We start from the raw sequence: 20531 nt of genomic DNA on the forward strand, positions 1-20531 counted from the left end.
TGCGTGTAGACTTCCAGGTCTGCGTTTCTGCTCTACCTGTTTTTGGATAAAATAGCTGCTGTTTTTCGTGTCGAATGCTCCTCAACGGATTGCATATGTATGGCCTGATTGTATATTCTCGAACAGCTAATGGCCTTGATAGCCCCGACACTTCACTATAAATGGTCGTTAAATTTTCAGTAACTCTCATTTTCTCTCGAGGTCTCCGCTGCAGATGCACTTGTTTAATCCTGCAATTCTATGCGCTGGATGAGACGTTGCGTGTAGATTCACATATTACTATTCAAAAATTGGCGCCGCGTATAGCGGTTATCGGACTGTGGTTATGGGACTGACGCAACGCCACCACGTGTTTGCGTATCGCCAGCCACGCCTTAATACTCTTCTATTGATGCTTGAACTAACGTTTATATGTAGGCGTGCTCCCCTCCGCAAAATCGAAAATAGTCGGGTACATTGGTATCTACTGTGGGGGCAAAGTAGGTTGTGTTACAGGTCGTTTAGTAGTCAATAAATGTTTTAGTGCAGAATAACGCAACCTTGAGTAACTTGAAACAGTTTTTTGAAAGGTTTTTTGCTTACTATGGAATTATTAAGGCTAGACCCAACAGACGAGTAAATAATTCTAGTTATAGCTTTGCCGGCATGACGGTGGCAACAACAAGTTCCCAGAAATATGCATTTGAAGGTTGTTCGCAGCCTCCCCAACTGAGTAAAGTGACTTCCGATTTTTTGGCAATATGGTATGATGAATGAAGTAAGCACCTGTTGTATAAGGTGTACCTTGCTACGTTTTTTTACCATCATAAATGAGCAAACAACTGTTCATGATGCTGGGCAAAGCGGAGCCGATTAGACTAGTTGTGTGATGGAACTTAATTCATTTGTTGTCACTGAGCAGGTGTTTGATTTCGACAAAAAAATATGTTGATCCACAGTTGGAGTAAATGGCGCTTTAACCGTACACGAGTAATGTTTATAGCCTATTTTTGCGTATTGAGAACCATGAATGCATCATCCTTTAACATAATATAAAAACAAAAATACACGAATTGAGGTTTTATCTAAACGTGGGTTCATCTCACTAACTTTGGGCATTCCCTTATTTTCGGTGTATCTTAGTTGAATTGCTATCAGACAATATTTAGCCCTGCTAGCAGTTTATGACTAAGGAAATTGTCAAAAGGCACGCCTACGTGTTTGCTTTACATTCAAGTGAATAAGTAACACCTGTAGTTTTAGAACAAAGCTTCGAAAGAAGGTGTCAAAAGCTTTTGAGCTGTCAAATGTTTTCTCAAAGCGAAAGCGATGCTGAGTTGTGGCGATAGGTCTAGGTCATACCGTCTGGAAGATTTACCAATTGAAATCAGAGGTATGCGGACTTCGCTTGCTGAAATTGAAGATTATCGCTTTTGTTTAGGATGTCCCCGCTCTATGGGTATCTGCAAAGACAGGGTATCTTAGGAATGGTAAAGGTATATGAGAGGCTCCCGGTATAATATTTCGCTTAAATTTTTATTGGCTACATCCGTGTCAGCGTTTTTAATAACGCAAAATTTCATTAATGTATCTCCTTGGCTTTGTTTAATGGCAAATATATATATAAGCGGGTAATAATAGTTCAACTTGGAGAGCTCCACTGCAGCATGTCCATGATCGTTCAGTAAATGCCACAACTCTCTATAGACTAGAATTGGCTCAGTGTAACTCTACTTGCATTCAGGCGGCCCCTTTGCGTATTCATCTATCTGCCCATGATTTTGTGGTATTGGCTTGCAATAGAAAGCTCTTTTATTTCTCGCTCAAATGCAAAAAGATTCAGGATGAACTCCTAATAGCCTTGGTTATGCCGTTACCAACAGCCATCACCAGTATTGAATAAAGTTCTAATTGCTATTTACGTGGATACACTCACTCGGTTAGCTCGCACAGGGAAATATTAGATATGGCCGAAATAGACAATTCGTACGAGGAGTGCCTATACACGGCTTGCATTGAAACCTATCGAAGCGAATAGGATCCTCGTGTCCCAATCCTGTAAGGTCTCTACACCGTATCGTGTTTGCTGTCACTGTAGACAAGTCGTTCGCTAATCAGAGCGACCGTATCGATTTTTGCTGCTATAGGAGGTAAATGCATGTCAAGCCGCGAACTATAAATCGTTTAGCCTATCTACTCTTTGGTAAAGATAAACTAGACATCAATTGTGAATATGTATGACTTGGATGATACGGCTGTAGTTACCTCAGTGCCAATAGATACATATAGTAAATTTATCCGCGTATCGTTAGATTGTATCGAGGTAGTAGAAAAATAGTTGATACATTAGTATCAGCTATTGAGGTAGTTTTTTTCATTCACCTTTGTTGTTGTTCATGAGACCTTTTTTGTCCGCTAGTACCTATAGTGTGACCAGTAGCGTACTTATATAGATTGATGACAATATGACCAGCACAAAACTTTACTAAAGCGTCATCATCAGCGTGATTAATTAATACAGACTGCTCAATAGACAAAAAGTACTTGTGGCAGCAAATAGCAAAAAACGTGACAGGTGGCCTAATTTCTGGCAAGAAAATTAAATTATCCGGTTAGAGAATACCGGTTATTACATCATTGCCGCCACTTGCCGTACCATTGACCGACCATCAGCGATTCAATGAGATTCGGCTTCCCTCTTTTCCTACGCATATAATATGTAATTTGTGCATTCACCCCAGCCCGTATGTTTATGTTACCTAATCGTCTAGGACATTCACTAAAAACATAGAACAGAAATAAGACAAAAAAACAAACACTGTTCCTGTTTGCCGTACGCACTTTTAGCAAAAAAAAACTCCTGGGGAATAATTTTGTTTCTTTCAAGTAACACAGCATGACTCAACTGATGGAAAAGCTTGATAATATTCTGAAAGGAACTCTTAAAGTTCTCTAGGATGGTTATTTGCTTGTGCTTTAAAAGTGTTTTTATTCTGCCTTCACTTCATAGCAATAATTGATAATAGATAATAATTGTAATAACCTTTAATTTTAAGATGATATTATCTATTAAGTAAAAAATATAACTCGCACATTGAACTGCAAAACTGAAGGAAAAAAACTTATTTTTATTTTAATTATCAAATTTACTAGATATGCCAGTTTGGTACTGTTAACGCGTTTTCCCGACGCAGATCGGCTCTCGCGAATGACCTAAAAACTTACTTATGTATATAGGATTATTACCTATATAACTTTCCTTTTTTTTATCTTTGTTTTTGGGAATATCAGCCTTTCGTTACTTACAGCGCAACGTTGACGACCCGTAGAATTACTGTAATAAAAACAATTTTAATTACATGTCTGCATCATAACACTTAGATTTCTGCGCATGTTAATTATCTACTAATGAATTTTGCGTACTACTTCGATACCCATTAGCCAAGCTTAAATAACCACGTTTCGTCCATCTGGATAGGTAAAACACTGCGCACAACCGCTGGTTTCTCCCAGCTCGAAACGAAGTGTGCCTAGACGAACTTAAATCACTTCACGTACTTTCAAGTTTAATGGGCAAACCTGTTACCACTGAGCGATCAGAGGAGTATTGCTACCTAACAGATTTAACTTCATACTTAATTTGTCTGTCCATGTAACATTACCTAAAACATATGACCGCTCGCGAACTAATGTATGATGCAACGACACACTTTTGCTCAAATCTACTTTGTGCACTATGACTCGTCCTTTTTCAGTCGTTTTTATTGGCGTTCGTGTCAATAAACCCCAAGAATTTCTGAAAACCTGTTTATGACCACAGAAGGTCTGACGGAAATGAAAGACACTGGTCATTGCTGCATTTTTTTCGGAACACGATGTCAAAACGGCGTGAATAGCATTTGCTCCTAAGCTGTCAGTGTACATTGTACTTACGCTGTTACTACGCACGACTGCATCGATTACGCCGCAGCATCATAATGGCTACTGAAACAGTTTAATTTATATACGGTCATATACGTCACGATATTATAGTTTATATCGAACATAGTAGATCAGATACTTTTTACTATCTTTGAGCTTGTTTGCTTAGACCACAAACTTTGTTACAGGATCCCCTCAGATCAGAACTGATCTGATCAAACTACTGTGTCGCTTTTTTGCCTGCGTAGAGACAACGTTGCCGATTCGTGATTGTAAAGGTTTTTCGTGCCCGGCCCAAGAAATTCTGTCTATTCATTAGACAGTCGTATCGAACAACGAGGGACGCAGGCATTAATCGGCCCACCAAAAAAAACCGTACGTTGTTAAAGACGAAAAATCAGAGCACTAATACTGCGCTTCGTATGTATTTCATACTAAATAAACACCTGTGAATTAATAAAGTTGTACTTTCATAAGAGGCCTTCCATAAACGTAAAGTTGTTTACCTCACACAAATAAACTGTATACCCCCTTGTCAACTTTATTATTAATATTTATTTTATTAAACTCAGTTCTTTATTTCAAGACTATTGTCATACCCCTTGTTCCCATGTACTTCTACCGCGATACCATCTAACACATTGCTTAAGTTCTTCATTTCAATGCTCGCATATGTATTCGAAGCCGTAAGTCCAAGGCGGTAGCGTCTTATCGCACCCAATCACCGAGGGCCTCGTTCAAAGCTTTTTCTCAAAAGCCTTTGCCCTTGGCCTCGTTCATGTTGCTGGAATGATCTAATTGATACAGCTAAACGGCACAAGGCCGCATTAGGCCACTGTAAACCCGATCATCCTTGCTGGTCTCCCGAGTAGACTGCTACGATCAAGACGAATTTCGTATGCGACCGCATTATCTCCACAGCCGCTGCTACCGTTTGTAACGAACGTCCCCGAAACTGCGGGGCTCTGACTGATCGATTTGCGCTGATCGCAATTATCAGAGAGCAGAAAATAAGAGGCAGTAGTGATCTGGGAGGCGGGAACGCTGAAATTCAACATGTTCTCTTTTTTTCCGTAAATTTACTGATGAAAGACCCTGTCGAAACTGTACTAAAAGCGGCAGCAAAAAAGTGTTGTTCCATAGATGTCTGTTGGCAACAAATAACCATATACCATTCTAACCATCTGCCAATGCTGAAGTTTGAATCAGCAGCGATGGCAACGGACTGAACAAGATGCACAGTGGCCATCCGCGCCAGTCTTGGTTGGTTCAACTAGACACGGCCTTACGTTAAGGTAGACAGACACTGTGAATATTTCGGCAGGCCGTACGCAATTTCCACGCTTGGCATGATCAGTTACGCTCAGCCTGATTCCAAATATACTGTCTATCACCAAGCGAAAATGAGCTAGGAAAACTGGAAATCAGACTTATGTCCCGCTATCTTCAGTTATTAATAATTGCCTTATGATTTGCTGTCGCTAATTGCCCCGTTGGGGGAAAAACATCTTTAAACGAGTCATGAATCACTGAGCAGTTTGGATACAAGAAAAGCTTGTTTTGAACACCTAGCTTTCCTGAAGCCCTTGATTAATTTTGATACTTCTAGTGTTTATGAAAAGAGACAACTTGATTGACAGCGTGCAGATGGTAGGTCAATTATCTTTGTGAATAGTACGTTTACAAGGAACATGATAGCTTGAGGAATACCAGTTTACAACGTTTAATTCTAACGTTGAGACTCTCCCGCGCCAGTTAAATGGGGACCAGACCTTGTTGACTAGAAAGAAAGAAAGATTAATATTTTATTTCGTATGAATTGTATCACTTACGAAATCTAACAAGTACATATAGGTAGCACGACCAATAGAGAAAAAGTAATGAGTAATGTACATAGTTTCTTATGTGAGAAAAAAAAACTTACTCAAATCTATATAACTTTACTATTTCACAGAGTCTAAACATTGCTTTGTTTGCTGTTGAGCTTTCTATGTGTGCATACAGAGCAAGCTCTGTCAATAGATGACAATAGGTGATTATCTGTTGAGTCAAGGCAATCTATGGATGATATTTACTGAAAAAGTAATTATACTTACTACATTACTACTAACTGCCTTATAGACTGCCGCGCGAAGGAGCAAGCATGAACATACAATGATCTTTAATTTGAATTAAAGTAGGATATTATTATTATTACTATTAATAAATGAATTAGATATTATGATTTATTCAAGGAAACGGCTTGCCTTTTTTTGGGGCAAATATTCTATATTCGTTGAGGTTCTTTAAAACTGATTTACTTCCATAGACTATTTTAATAATAAATAAAATAATCTATGGAAGAAAGTAAATATAGTCAAAATAGAAGAACGTTTTCAATACAGACATAAAATGCTTTGATGCCTATCTCATTAATTGGTTGTTTTCGGTATAGAAACAGCTCTCGTAGGCTTAGCAGAGCAGTTGTGTTACCTTACTGTTGTGTGTCGTCTTTATGCTTATGTAATTCGTTATAGCTCACCTGGTGTCACATCCTTGAAATGCCCTATAACGTACTACTCTGTTAATAAATCCAATTTCACTGAAGCCCATTAACAAGAAGTTGATGGGTGGTTCGATGAAAATGTCGCAGTAGTTTCAGAAAATATGAGAACATAGATTACGACCGTGCCCGCGAGATGAAATTTGGGTGTATATAGGTTACTGTTCAATTGATTTACTAATTGGTAACGACTAAACTAATCAACACTTTATCTATTTAATGGAAACATCGGTATGATTTCGAAATATGGAAGTCTCACCTCGTGAATACAAAAAACATGATTGAGAATTTGGAAAAGACATTTCCGAAAATGGCGTGGTTAGTTTTTCTCGGTCGATGCTACACATGTGTCTATTTCTTAACCTTAGAACGATTGGGTGTCTAAGTTTTGCTTAAGTTACAATAGTCTTATGCTCAAAAGTGTTGCCAGAACTGAACTCATCCACAGCATCTGTGGCTGATGCACCAGCAGCGTATTTCGTGTGTGGTACGTACATTTAGATGATTACGTTTCGGTGTGAATTTTTATATTAAATATTCTCGTTTAAATGTCATTAACTATTCCAATTGCGATGTAGATTCCTGTTTACCTTTATGAAAGAATGCTCTTCTTAGTAGTATTGATGATAATAATAATATCCATTGCAGACTGTTCTTTGTTCTCTATTCTATAATTGCGAATCCACGGTCGCGCTGTTTCTCCCGGGTTAAGTAGTTGACTCTGCTTGCTAAATCTAGTTGCCTGCGAGTAGTAACCGCGTCACCTGGCCGCTCTCCCGATCTGTGTCTGTCCGCCAGTCGGATTTGCCGATGTTGTTATGAGTCGGTGTTGTTCTTTGTTTGGGCGCGCGTGTGAGCGCTAAAGTGTGGTGTCGGCGGTACGAGGGAATTTCGCTACGAGTGCCGCGCTAAACCAAAGACTCAATAGTGAATGGTGTCGCTGGCTCAACATAATAGCAGAGACTTCTTAAACCTTAGCTGCGGTCCAAATGATCTGAAGGCAGAGCTTCCGTACCCGATTTCTTCACCTTCGCTCGGGACCCGTGTGAGGGTTTGCCAACCGCTGGGCTTTAAGTGATACCCTTTCCTGCTTGTGTTATTGGATCCTGTAGGCAAAAAACGGTTTCGTTTGAACTAAGACACTCGCAGCAAACGAAACGGTATTAGATCGTTACGTTTCGTGTTTGGTAAATTCGATTTCAATGATCGCCGATTGCTTTGAGATTGTCATTCTTTGCACCTCCTCGATGTTGGCCGAATTGACCCGCGTCAATCGATTAAAATCGGGGCCCACAGAAAGCTAACAAACCAGATAGGTTGTTAGAATTAACCTACTGTTTACTTTTTTCTACGTCTTCTCTACCTATCTACACATGCTTCCGAAGTGGAAACCTAAGATTTGTGAAAGCACAGCGTAAAAGGTTCTCGCGAGTTTAATAGTCTGACGGTTGTTGTTGCATGTCTGTAGTAGTGCCAAAGTAAAACGCCAGAACGAGATTTGATAGCTCGATCCGTGTTTCCCTATTTTGAGCAGTGGGGAATCAAGTCGTACCAACGGATATTCACCTCAACTTACTGAACAGTTCTAACAGAGGGCAAAATTTAAGATAGAGCCATCATGGATCAACAGCAACAGCAACAGCAGACTATGCCCAGTTCTCGTGAGCGGATCGAGACATCAATGGGGCTTTTGATGGCGCACATGCAACGTGATAAAGCCTCATCCCAGCTAATCGATGCCCTCGGAGGGCAAGCCTGTTTTACTAATCCAAGCCGGTCAGGTCTCAGCGAAACGGACTATATTAAACTGCCGTTAGGTCAAATTGTCCGCGAAGAGAACCGGACTACGCTTCCGCCGGAGCTCGTTCAACACTTCCAACGAATGCGGTGCCAATTTCAGACGGGAGTGTTCGCGGAGATTCAAAGGGCATGGGCAGCTGTCGACTCCGATTTGGTTATTTGGAACTATCGCACTGGTAAAGGCGTTGTCTATTATGACGGTATTGAGAACGTAATTCTGGCAGTCGATCTGGTCCGACCAAAACCGAACATATTCAGAAGCCACGTCCACTACCTGCTGGCTGTAGCGACTCCCTCCGAAGTGGCAATACTCGGTGTGACACTGGCTGAAAACTCGGCCAATAATGACATCGAGCTTCATTTTGTCAATGAACCACTTTATAGTTATCCACTTGAAAATATTGTCGTTACGAAAATTAAGGGCGCACGAAACGGCCGCATTTTTCTAGGGGGTCAGGATGGTTCGTTATACGAATTCAGTTATTTCGCCCAACGCGGCTGGCTCCAATCACTCTGTAAATTGACAAACTGTTCTTCACGGTTCCCTCTGCTCAACAACCTGCTACCGGCACTCTTCCGTGGCTCGGACCCTGTCACTGAAATCTGTATCGATAACGCTCGCCAAATTCTGTACACACTCTCAGATAAAGGGATCATTTCTGTCTATGATCTCGGTCAGGATGGTCAAGAGATGATCTATGTCGCTTCAGCGGGTGAGGATACCCTGCTGAAAACAGTAACAGATTGCGTTCCGACACAAATTCGTCGAGTGATTCACCTCGAAAGTTTACCGGTGGACGAAGCTGGCGCCGTTCATCTGGTCGCGTTCACGCAGTCCGGTGCGCGGATCTTTCTAACAACGTGTGAACCGGCAACAAAAACTGGAAGGCCATGTCTCTTGTTGACTCTGCATGTTCGGTTACCATTGGCATTGCCACATAAAATTACCAAGATTTCAAATGGGCTCAACATTGAATCTGCGTCGTTAATGATTGACCAGCAAAACGAAAACAGGTACGTAATGTATATATTTGCTGGAAAATATGCCACGTATCAATTCTGATGAATTCAATGAACTATAGTAACAGCGAGGTAAATGATTGTAAATTTATTGTCGATACTTACACTACAAAACGTTAGACAATACGTAAGCATTTTTCAAGGAGAAAAATGAATATCGTAAGTATTGCATCCTTGACCCAGGGTATATGCTAAGCATTCTACTTTACCTTTATTTTTGTTTATTTCAAAGTAGGTATTGTCGAAAGTAATTAGTAGTAAGTTACAGAAAGTGTCGATATTATCTATCCAATTTTTTGGTCATTTTTTTAAACTTGCTGTGTCTCATTCACAGATTCCGCTGCATACATGAAAGCATACAAATTGATTTTATGGAGAATAAAAACAGATAATGAAGTTCTGTCGTTCTCTTACGGTAGTTTTGCATCACATATACTTGACCTTTGTGAAATATCATTAATCAAGTTTATTAACTTGTTGAACTATGTTTATATGCTTGTATAGTTCCGAAATGATCCTGTTTTTCGTCTAATGAAAGATGTTCTTTTTTTTTTATTATGATTTCCAATAGACACTTCCTCATCGCAGTTGACCATTTCGCGCATTTCCGGCGCGCAAATCAATTCGTCGAAACGTATAGCTTTATGGTCGTCGATCGAAATATTTGGTCAATTTCGCCAGCGGATACGCCAGGGCGTCGGAAGCGTCAGGGCAGTCACAATTCCCTATCACGCTTCGTTATGGTGTCTCTCGCAGGCTGTCAGATCATCTCGATGATGACGCCAACGGAACAACTTCGGCACCTCTTAAGCGAGAGTCGCGGCGCCCTGCACGACGATCCGATCAAGACGTTCTTCGCGTATTATAATTACCTCGAAGGATGCGTCATGTGCTTGCAGTTGATTTGTGATGGCGATATCGTCCCGCAGGTGTCACGTTGGGCCAGCGAGGCATTCAATTACTACGGCGGTGAGCCCCAGCTTGACGTAGCACTCACGATGCCGAGCTCCAGTGGATTCCGTCAGCCGTTCCCGAATACGCATCCTCAGGAGACGATGATGAACTCGATGAACATACCTTTCCAGCACCAGCAACAACAGCAGCCGTACGCGGGTGCAGGCGGGCAGTTCAGTGCGCCACACACCATGAGTACGCCATTTCGCCCGCCCCCCTATATGAACACACAGTTTATTCCTGTGAGTCCAATTGGCCCGACAGCTGCCACGTATATGCAACATCCCGGTATTCACCCATACACTGGAGACATGTCAAGGCAGAATCAGCAAATGCCATCGCAGATGCCGCAGCAGCAGCAACAGGCGCTTACGCACCAGCCGGGACAATTGCAAGGACAAATTATCGATAACAATAATCCACCAGGGTCAATGACCGGTCTCACGACCAACTTCCAATCGCTCAACCAGTCATTTGCACACTCATTCAAGCATGACTCAATTTTCGTCTATTTCTCGAGGATTCTTCGACCGATCTTCGAGAGCCAACTGGCGAAGGAGGCCCCGCCACATGCCGGAGAACGGGCGCGACTTTCGCTGGTGCTTACATCAGCAGCACTCACCCCGGTACTTCAGCAACTGCACGGCTTTAAGACGTTCCTACACGATTTCTGCAACGCCCCCGGTGGCTCAAACATGTATATTCGCTCACAAGTGTTGCCTGCCACGGATGCTATGCAATGGAAGCGAAAAGCAATCCTCGAAGAGCAAAACTCAGTGAACAACTTACTTGTTCTCGTCACGCACACAATGGAAGTTCTAAATTTATGGCGCGTAACAGCCGAACATGATATCGAAGCGATTTCACTTAACATGAAACCGGAACTATTCAACTATCTGAAAGCAATCACTGTGCGGGAATTCATTCTATGCGATAAGCAGTTACTGAGCGCGCTGGCGACATCTATCGTTGATTCATATTTGCGTGACGGTGCAACCACGGCAGTCGTTTCTAATAAACTTAAAGAGTTCTGTCCATCCATCTACGGCAATGAGGACGCGTTGTATACGGAGGCGTACGAGATGCTCACAAAGGCTAGTGAGATCACGAACGAGCGCGAGAAAGAGGAGATGCTCAAGCAGGCGCTCCAACTCTGTCGAAAGGTCTCGGTGCAGGCGTTGCACCTATCGATGGTCTGCCGCATCCTCGACTCGTCCCGGTACTATGAGGGTTTACTGAATATCTGCTTATGGGCTGCCCATAATGTGGACCCACACAATTTCGCGTACGACCACTATGAACATGGTGAACCGCAAGACGACGACCGGGGCCGTAAAGCGTATATTGCGCGCAGAGAGTGCTATCAACTCGTGACCGCGATGCTTGACGGACTCTACCGAAAAGTACGACCCCAAGATCAGCTTGACCCCGGGGAGAATAACGTGGCTAACCAGCAAAAGTACGATGAAATGTTAACGCGGTGCATTGAGTCACAGGATCCGCTTCTTCATATGTGCGTATTCGATTGGCTTCTCGCGACCGATCAGCGTGAAAAACTAATCAATTTACGATCGAAAGGCCTAGAAAAATACCTGCGACATCGGACCGAAAGGGAGCCAACCTCAATCACGACGCTGGAGCTGCTTGCCCGCCATCACGAAGTCCACAAAAAGCTCGAGTCTGCTGTGCATATGTGGTTAAATCTGGCCAACTGGCAAGGTGAGCTGCCACTGGAGATTCGCACGACGTACCTAGCAAGGGCATCGCTCTGCGCACAATCCGGTGGAACCAACGAGCTTCAACAGCAGGTGGATGAGACGCTTGAGGTGGCGAGAATTCAAGAGGAAATCGCTCGTCATTTGCCAAACAACGAACGCGAAGCGATCTCGATGCGACTGTACCCGATAAACGAGTTGTACACGCAGTTTGCGGAGAAGTACGACCTCCCCGAGTGTCAACTCCGTCTGTTAATGTGTGTCGAACATGCGGACGTAAATCTGATCAACTTCTTGTGGACGAAGCTCATTGAACAAGCATCAAGAAAGAATGATCTGCCTGGTGTTCTTCGCAAGGCATGTCTAGTGTTTAAGGACGGACGTAACTTCTTCCCAGTCGAGCTTATAGTCGCGCACTGTGAAAGGATAGCCCTCAACACCCAAGTCGACCCATTGTGGCTAGCTAATATTCTTGCTGAGTGCGGCAAAGATTGGCCGTCGATCGAGAGAATCTATTATGACCTGTACCAGAGACCGCAAATGCGAGGTATGAGAGAGCATCTAATGATCATATCAACGAGGATTATTTATAAAATGGCCGACTGTACTGACCTGATTCCTCAAGCTGAATTTCGCCCTGTTATTAACGTCCTAAACGGGCACATCGACACTTACTTGGTCGACACTCAGGCCCGTATTACAGATAATAATATGAGGGCTCTTAACAATGACCTTCAGCGGTGCAGAAGCATGCTTGTGCGTGCTGCCCAGCAATTCGGGAATCCTGCCAATTAGGGTCCGCGGTTATCTCAACGTTTCTTGCAGATAATAATTTTGTAGCTTTTGCAAGAGTCTTTAAGGAACGTTCTCGTTATACCTTCCATCCATCCCCACCATCGAATATTTTCATCGGACCAGTCCAACGCTCAATTGTAAACGAAGTTGCTTGATTACGTCGAATCACGTCGTTTCGGCGGAGCTTCTGTATCCCGTGCCGTGCCGTGCAGGGGAGCAACACAATCCTAATTAATACAGAGTGCATCTAAGCTTACCGGTAGTTTCGACGTACTTAGCCGAATAGAGGCGGTTGAAACATGTCTATGTATTGCTATAGGTGTAGGTAGACGAAAACGTATATTCGATTGGATCGACGGTTGTCTTGAGAGTTGACTTCCAGCTTGTGTCTCATTCCTAATAATATCTAACAACTTAAACTAGACGTAGCACACGGATGGAAACGCGACCGGAGAAAGCCGATATTGATACATGAAAATAAGCAACAACAGTCAGTGATGAATCGAGTCGACGTTACTATTATGAAACATTACATAGATCTTTAGGAATATGTGACTATTTGTGGTAGTTTTGTTTCCTGGTTGCTTTTCGGACGTTGAAAGGATACATGCGAGCGGTTAGCAGATACACGTATAGTCATGAACAGGTAGATCTGCCGTGAATCCATGCGAACGTGCTTAGAGACACTTCGAAAAGATGCGCCACTCCGCACTCAAACACGAATTGAAATTTTAAAAAAAAAAAAAATGTTAAAGAGAATCGTACGCAGAGACAGAAAGAGGTCCGAATGTAAAACATTGAGCTCTTCCACTAAGCAGAAGTGGAACCGTATCACAGCGTGATTAATGTTAACACTGATAATAGAAAACAATGGAACATTTTCAAAAGCCCAATTATATCAAAGACACCGATATCAGTTGTAAATTACATTTATTTTACGCTCACATGTTGCCTTGTATATGGCTGTGTAAGGGAAATGTTCACGTGTGTGTTTGGCTTGCCTAGGCAAATGTTCGTGCGAAAAGTTGACGCTTGTGTCTATCTAAATATCATTGTAAATACTTTCTAGATTATTATTGTTACGGACTCGGATTTATTGCGGAATTGTACGGCGGCCGGTTTGTCGATAATGCCACAGTTCAGAGATCCTTTGAGAATTATTTAGGATCAACTGAAAAAAGTGACGATAAGGCCGTTTGAATGAAAATACCGTTGAATCAACAAGGGCCATATAGGAAAAGGAGTATTAACTACGAAACTAAGTTTATTGGATAGAATGTGAAGGTAAATGCTTGACGAGGTAGGTTTTTACAATCACTATCGGACACGATAACAGATCAATCAGTGTGAGGAACTAAGGAATCGATTTTCTAAAATGATATAAAGAGAAGCCAATGCATAAATAAAACCATATTGTTACCTGATTATTGATGCTAAATGAGAGTCTGATGCTTATATATATATATATATATAGTCCGGGGTGGATAGGTACGATGAAAATACTATTTCAAAGGGAACGCTTACACAATGTGCAGCAGCAGCAGCACGCCATTCGAGTCCCGGCAAATGTTGCCAAATAATTACGTTATCATTGACCTTTATTTTCATTATATCAATGACTGACTTGTTTTTAGAGATCTGATATTTGGACTAAATATACGATGAACGATAGACATTCAGTAAAGTTAGAACAAGAAAAGTCTGATTAAATTAGTGATAAACTAAATTAGTGATGAACCAAAATTAAGTTGTACGAATGTATCCTATGGTGTACAATGGACTAAATTCTAATTAATTAATTTAAATTAATAGGTTAATTAATTAAAAAAATTATAAGTATGGAAAGCGCATTTTGGTGTCGGCGATTAAGGCTAGCATCGTAGTGTTCGTAATAATAATTTGTTTATGTAGTAGTGATATGGTTAAATTTAGAGGTTAAAGAAACAAACAGAATGCTATGCGCTTCTGATTGTTCATTAATAAGTGAGTTAAATAAGTGATATTTTAAATGGACGCCTAATGCTGTAATTATTTCTTATCATTGATGTGAATCGGCCATTCAATGTATCGTAAAATCCTATCAAGAAAAATTAGTGCGAGGTTTAATTATCGTAACGCAAACACTTCATACGCGTGGCTTTCACCTGAGCTGAAGTATACGATGACACGAATATTATCAATATTCGTAAATGAGTAGTAATGAACAGGAGCTACAAAAGTATGAGTAGTGTTTTATGTCTCCCTCGTATAGATTCCATGTCGTACGAGAAATCATCGTTTGACCTGAATATTATGACATAATCATTGGTACCGTGCAATCGTTCGTGCTTGGGGTGTTTCATCACAACCTTCAGGGGCTCTGTAGTTGCTTTGCATTTTACTACTACTAGTACCCTGTTACTTAATATTTTCTCCACTGGACGGTGACTTAGTATTATATTTAGAACTTCTATTTGTTGTTTAATTTTTTCGTATTAAGGTATAATGAGAGTAGAATTTACGAGCGGAAAGAAAGTAGCTTTAAAGTTATCAGGAAATGCTGCACAGGCCACTTACACCTGAGGTATTGACACTTGCGCAGTGCAGAATGGCGTTTGTAATGGGGAAACCCGCTACGAATTAACGAGATGCATGTTAAGTTTTAAACAGAATCTACTTATAACTCTGTGCTTTTTAAAGATTTCTCATTGGCTACTGAATCACACCGTTGGATGATACGGTTGGTGTGTTTTCTCCTCAAATGATTTGCGTACAATGGTACAATGTTAGCTTTTCTATGATGCCACAAAATGAGTCATTTTTGCTTAATCAGCCCTCAAGCGCCAAATCAAGGCGCCTCATTTTTTTAATTAAAACGTTTCCTTAACCAATTGGTTAGTCTTTAGTTAATAATTATAAATTAATTAATTAATTCTTAATTAATAATCGTATTTTATACGTGTGTCGATTTGTGTTCATGTTTAAAGAATCCGACGAGGACCTCACTCCATATGCTAAACTACTCAAGCAATTAAAATCTAACCATGAGTGGCAAAAACAAATTTCACTGGGTAAAAGAATTGGCCTTTATCGCATCCATGAAGAGCTTGGATCAGGAAACTTTGCCCAAGTAAAGGCTGCGACACATTGTCTTACTAAAGGTAAGGGAATACGTTCTGATTTTTATGCAACAGTATTTCATTGGGCTCTAAAACCAACTCACGTAGTGCTGATGTCAACACTGTCAGATATTTGGTTTAATATTTAGAGCTACTGATAGCGTCATGTGCATAGGTGACTCCAAAATCACTTGTTTATTATGTGCTATTTTCAAATAAAAGATCGCAGCGATTGGCCATTGTTAGTAGATAAATATTTTCTATTCTTTCTTTGTTGCTTATCACTTAGGTAAAGCTTGGCTAAAACATCGAGTACAAGGTCGCTCGTTGGAGCCGTTCAGACTTCAGTAATGTTATGATGTATTTATTGTTCAGAAAAATGCCAAGCATCGGTGGTTCATTGAAAGCGTCCCTATACATGTATAGCGATTCTGTTTTTTGGCTGTTAGCTTAATTATTTTGTTGCCTTACAGGAAAGGTAGCTATCAAGATTATTGATAAAGGTAAGCTAGACCAGAAGACCCACCGCATGCTTACCAGAGAGATTTCCACTATGGAGGCGCTCCATCATCCAAATGCTATTCGATTATACGAGGTAAATCGTGATCGTAACTGGATGTCATAGCGATTTTACGAGTCATCAAAGATGATTACCAATTCGAGAATATCTCATACCACAAACCCAGGCGCGGAACAGAATACATCTGTACATTTCCTTGCGCAAAATAAACGTGTATCCGAATGGAGTTTGCAAGTGAGCGCCTTTAGTTCTTATAGATCGTCATTAGTGGAGTAAGCTAAATACAATTATGAAAATCTCGAATCTGACAGTCATAAAACGATTATTTCATTTTGAAACAATGCTAGGTAGTGGAAACATTATCGAAGGTGTACCTTGTGATGGAATTCGCTGAAGGTGGTGAACTATTCAAACGTATTTCTTCGAAAGGCGCATACCCAGAGCGTGACGCCAAGATCATTTTCACGCAGATTTGCTCGGCGGTCGACCACATGGCGAGTACAAATAACGTGTTTTCCAAGTAAAGACGCGAGAAAGTCACGATATGTTTTTTTTTTTCTTTTTTTGTTATCGTTTAGCGTCAAGCGCGCAATCATCATTTTCGTTGGTTTGGAGAGTGTGTCAGTTGTTTTGAAAATATGTGTATTTTTTTAACTATTTTCTGCTACCTTTTCAGCATAAGCAGAATATTGTTCATCGCGACCTCAAGGCAGAAAACGTCTTTTTAGCTGGAAATCTCTACGTTAAGGTACGTCTATTGGAAATGTATGTGTTCGGTTCACAAAAAAAGACCACGCAGCTGCCGAATGGCCGTTTCAATAAAATGATATTTAACCCGCAATATCTATGCAATAAAGTTCTTCACCGCTATCTGTTTTCTCTTTTTCATTTCGAAATGCGAAGTTAATAAATCATCTCCTTGCCATCATTCTTTCAGGTAGGCGATTATGGTTTTAGTACCACGATAAGCTTCAAGGAGCAACTCACGACGTTTTGTGGATCGCCACCATACGCTGCTCCGGAGTTGTTTAGAGAAGAAAAATATCCTGGCCCTTACGTTGATATCTGGGCGCTGGGGGTCATGCTCTATTTCATTGTCAGTGCCCTAATGCCGTTTACGGCGCCAACCGTTTCAGCGCTTAGAAAACTGATACTTGAGGGTCAGTATGAGGTAAGCGTGATGATTAATTGATGCGCGGAATTCAATTGGGTCTGAGTTATGATTAGCCCTATCATTATTTAAGGCCTGCATTGGACCCACTGCGTATTATTACATCAAGGGCCCTCATCACGTTTCAAAACGGCTCTGATTTCGTTTGTGCACGCTGGCGAGCCAGCCAGCCAGCCAGTAAAAAGACGGTGCTTGCATGTTAAATTCAGAAAGTCCCCGATTGAAGTCCCTCGATATTTATAAAACATGTGTTAATAAAACTAGATTATTTTAAATAGTTGCGTATAAAAAAGCTTATTCGTGATAAACGAAAAACGGTTATTTTTTTATGAAGCCTGATAATCTACAGAGTGGAGTTCGATAGAGCCTTAAGAAATGGCCCATAACTGCAATGTCAATGATAGCTTTACTTGTTCTTCGGCTCGTTAGGCTTAGAATTCTGTTCATCCTAGTACTACTATTAAACGCGAATGAAGGAAATTTATTATGTATTATGAAGTAATTAGCCCAAACAATGAGGCGTTAATGATCTCATCAAAAGGTCCGCACCCAGTTTGATTCACCTTATGTGTGATACCAGCGCTATTAAAGAACATTTCTAGGTTAAAAAAATTTTTTTGGTTGTTGTTGTCGTCTCTATCTGAAATGCTTCTACAATTTGCTTCATCGTTTGTTGATTGCTAGATTTTAATGCGTAATCGACTCTTTACTAAAACGATAGTATCTAAACTATTTAAAAATAATAATTTATTTAATATAGTAAACAATTCAATGAAACTCGATAATGCTTCGTGTTTCTGAAAAAAATTGTAAAAAAAGATTTTTAATAGCATGGCACGTTTTCCAAAAATTTCTCTTTAACCGATTACTGTTTCTTTCTCCCTAGGTACCATCCTGTGTATCGTCCGAATGTCAAGACCTCATTCAAGGTATTCTGCAGATGGTCCCGCAGGATAGGTTGACCCTTGCGCAAATCCAGTCTCATAGATTTCTCTATGGAGTAATCATTCCAACGCCGCTTGACAAGTATAACATTTGCCCGCGAATTGAAGATCAGCCACCCGATCAAAGTTCCTTGCAAGACCACGATTTGGAGATGAGAGCGACGGGCAGTGCATCTGCAATTACGATTCCTCAGAGCAAAGAAGAGATCAAGGTTCGAAAACAACTCAATGAGTTTGGAATTACCGATAAAATGATGGCCGAATGTCAATATAGCGGGGCCAAGAGCATGGTTACGGGGACATACAGGTAGGATGCCATGTGATCAACGTTGTGACACTTCTGTCTTTTCCTCTTTTCTCTCTTCGATACCATTTTATATCTGTAAGGAGTGCGTTTAAATTGTTGCCTGTCACTAGGGCAACTGGAGTTCGAATCCGCGGTTAGCTAAATAAGTCTTTGAAGGTCGGCCGTTTATAACCCAGCTTATTAAGCAATCTGAATATGGGGGCAAATGCCAAAACGATTCCTTGCGCAACCAGAGTAATTGATAATATTTAAGAAAAATCGATGCTTTGAATTTTATGCCTTGTACTAGTGCTTTAATTCTAAGCATTGTTCTGAACTGGATGTTCACGCCTGGTTTCGAAATTAGCCCGCGGAAGCCAGGTTTAGAAGGCACACACATTATAATTACACTACTTCTGAGAAAAGGAGGTGTACTCACCGCGAACCAGAAGTCTGGAACGCGACGCTTGAGATGATGTGTTTTGAATTTTGCTCAATGTTTTGATTAAGACAAATCGGAAGTTCATGAAATAATCTACTTGTAGTTTTATGGAATCTTTAATGTCTCACTGGCAAGCGCCTTTGCAAGGCGCATTTGCAAGCGCCTTACTTGAACTGGCAAGTTAACATACTAGAGCCTTTAAGTCATTATAACTTTCATCTCTCAAATCGAATTTTTATTCGTTTCTTTTATAGTGTTAATTATTATTGTACATATTATGCAGAAGCCTCTTTTCGACTTTTTCAATGTCGCCCTTGTATTACAGAATTCTTCTCCACCGACTTCAATTAGCCGCCCATAGTGACGAGTTGTACGGGGCCGTACCAGGGCAACTTAGACATCCATCACGATTTCATGTCTTGTCGGGGCGAAACAAGCCGAGACAGGACTTGCTAGGGCCAAGCAGTTACTCAGGTGACAACTTTACGTACACACAAAACAGGATAAGGAGGTCCGGGCCCCTCTCGTCCGCAGAACCCGAGATACAGTTGGAACGGCAATCGGGTTTGACGATTTCAAAAGCATGTGCTGTTTTGTGATATGGTCGAAATCGCTGGCCAAAATGGGTCGATGCCCAATCTACCCCAAATGCAGCGAGTCGCGCTCAGCTCGCATATTCGAAGCATTGACACAAGTTATGGAATTGTATATTTTGTTAAACTACGAATGGCATAAAGGCACCATCGGATTCAACAAACGCCGGATATCTAAACCGTCCTTATAGTTGAATCTAGCGAACAGCATAATACAAATTCTAATTTAATACATCGTATTTTCCTATTAAACATGTCAAGATTCCGGAAAGAAGAAAAAGGAAAGTGGTATCTTAATATGTATTCTTTGTTTCCATCTGTCTCCTTCTTGGTGATGCTTGTTATTCGGGATACCGCTTCAAAGGGTAAAATGTCGGAGTTAATATTATAAAATATTAGTTATTAAAAAATCGTTTTGGAATATTCAGACAATACTTGATGTACTTAATCGATGATTCGTCGAATCTGTTATTATTAACCACCAAATAATTAAAGATAATCTATTTGAATATAGATGGCATTATTAATTTTCTTTGAACTGACGTACTTTCGTCTGATTTGACGCAGCGGAAAGCCATCGCCCTATGCTAAATTCAAAGCTGTTATTAGACTTTGAGGAATATGCTTTAAAAGGCCAAAAATCCTGATTTGAGTCAGGTATGATTTCAGCACAAGCATTATGACCTGTATGTCACTATTAGGTAAACTACAGAGCGCCGGCTAGACAGCCCAATAAAATCTAAATTAGATA

The 20531-nt window shown here is 40.9% G+C and overlaps 2 protein-coding genes across 4 annotated transcripts in view; both read left to right on the forward strand.

Annotated features, from left to right (window-relative positions):
• The window catches only part of LOC111249342 (serine/threonine-protein kinase NIM1-like), a 40692-nt gene extending 20178 nt beyond the window's left edge, over nt 1-20514 (forward strand). For 2 of the 3 annotated variants that reach the window (XM_086988117.1, XM_086988118.1), the window contains 7 exons: nt 15693-15866; nt 16298-16419; nt 16692-16838; nt 17021-17092; nt 17282-17515; nt 18402-18766; nt 19513-20514. In XM_086988117.1, the coding sequence (XP_086844243.1) occupies nt 15693-15866; nt 16298-16419; nt 16692-16838; nt 17021-17092; nt 17282-17515; nt 18402-18766; nt 19513-19786 (1388 nt within the window). In that variant the 3' untranslated portion in view covers nt 19787-20514. The remainder of the gene's footprint in view (nt 1-15692; nt 15867-16297; nt 16420-16691; nt 16839-17020; nt 17093-17281; nt 17516-18401; nt 18767-19512) is intronic. The other variant, XM_086988119.1, reaches the window with a different exon arrangement.
• On the forward strand, nt 7238-14164 carry Nup154 (nuclear pore complex protein Nup154). Its single transcript, XM_022803092.2, has 2 exons — nt 7238-9256; nt 9834-14164. The coding sequence occupies exons 1-2, from the start codon at nt 8061-8063 to the stop codon at nt 12724-12726; spliced, it is 4089 nt and encodes a 1362-aa protein (XP_022658827.1). The 5' UTR covers nt 7238-8060; the 3' UTR covers nt 12727-14164.
• Nucleotides 20515-20531: the final 17 nt, after the last annotated feature.

This window comes from Varroa destructor, unplaced genomic scaffold (genome assembly GCF_002443255.2).
Source record: "Varroa destructor unplaced genomic scaffold, Vdes_3.0 BEIS01000004.1, whole genome shotgun sequence".
Lineage (NCBI taxonomy): Eukaryota > Metazoa > Arthropoda > Arachnida > Mesostigmata > Varroidae > Varroa > Varroa destructor.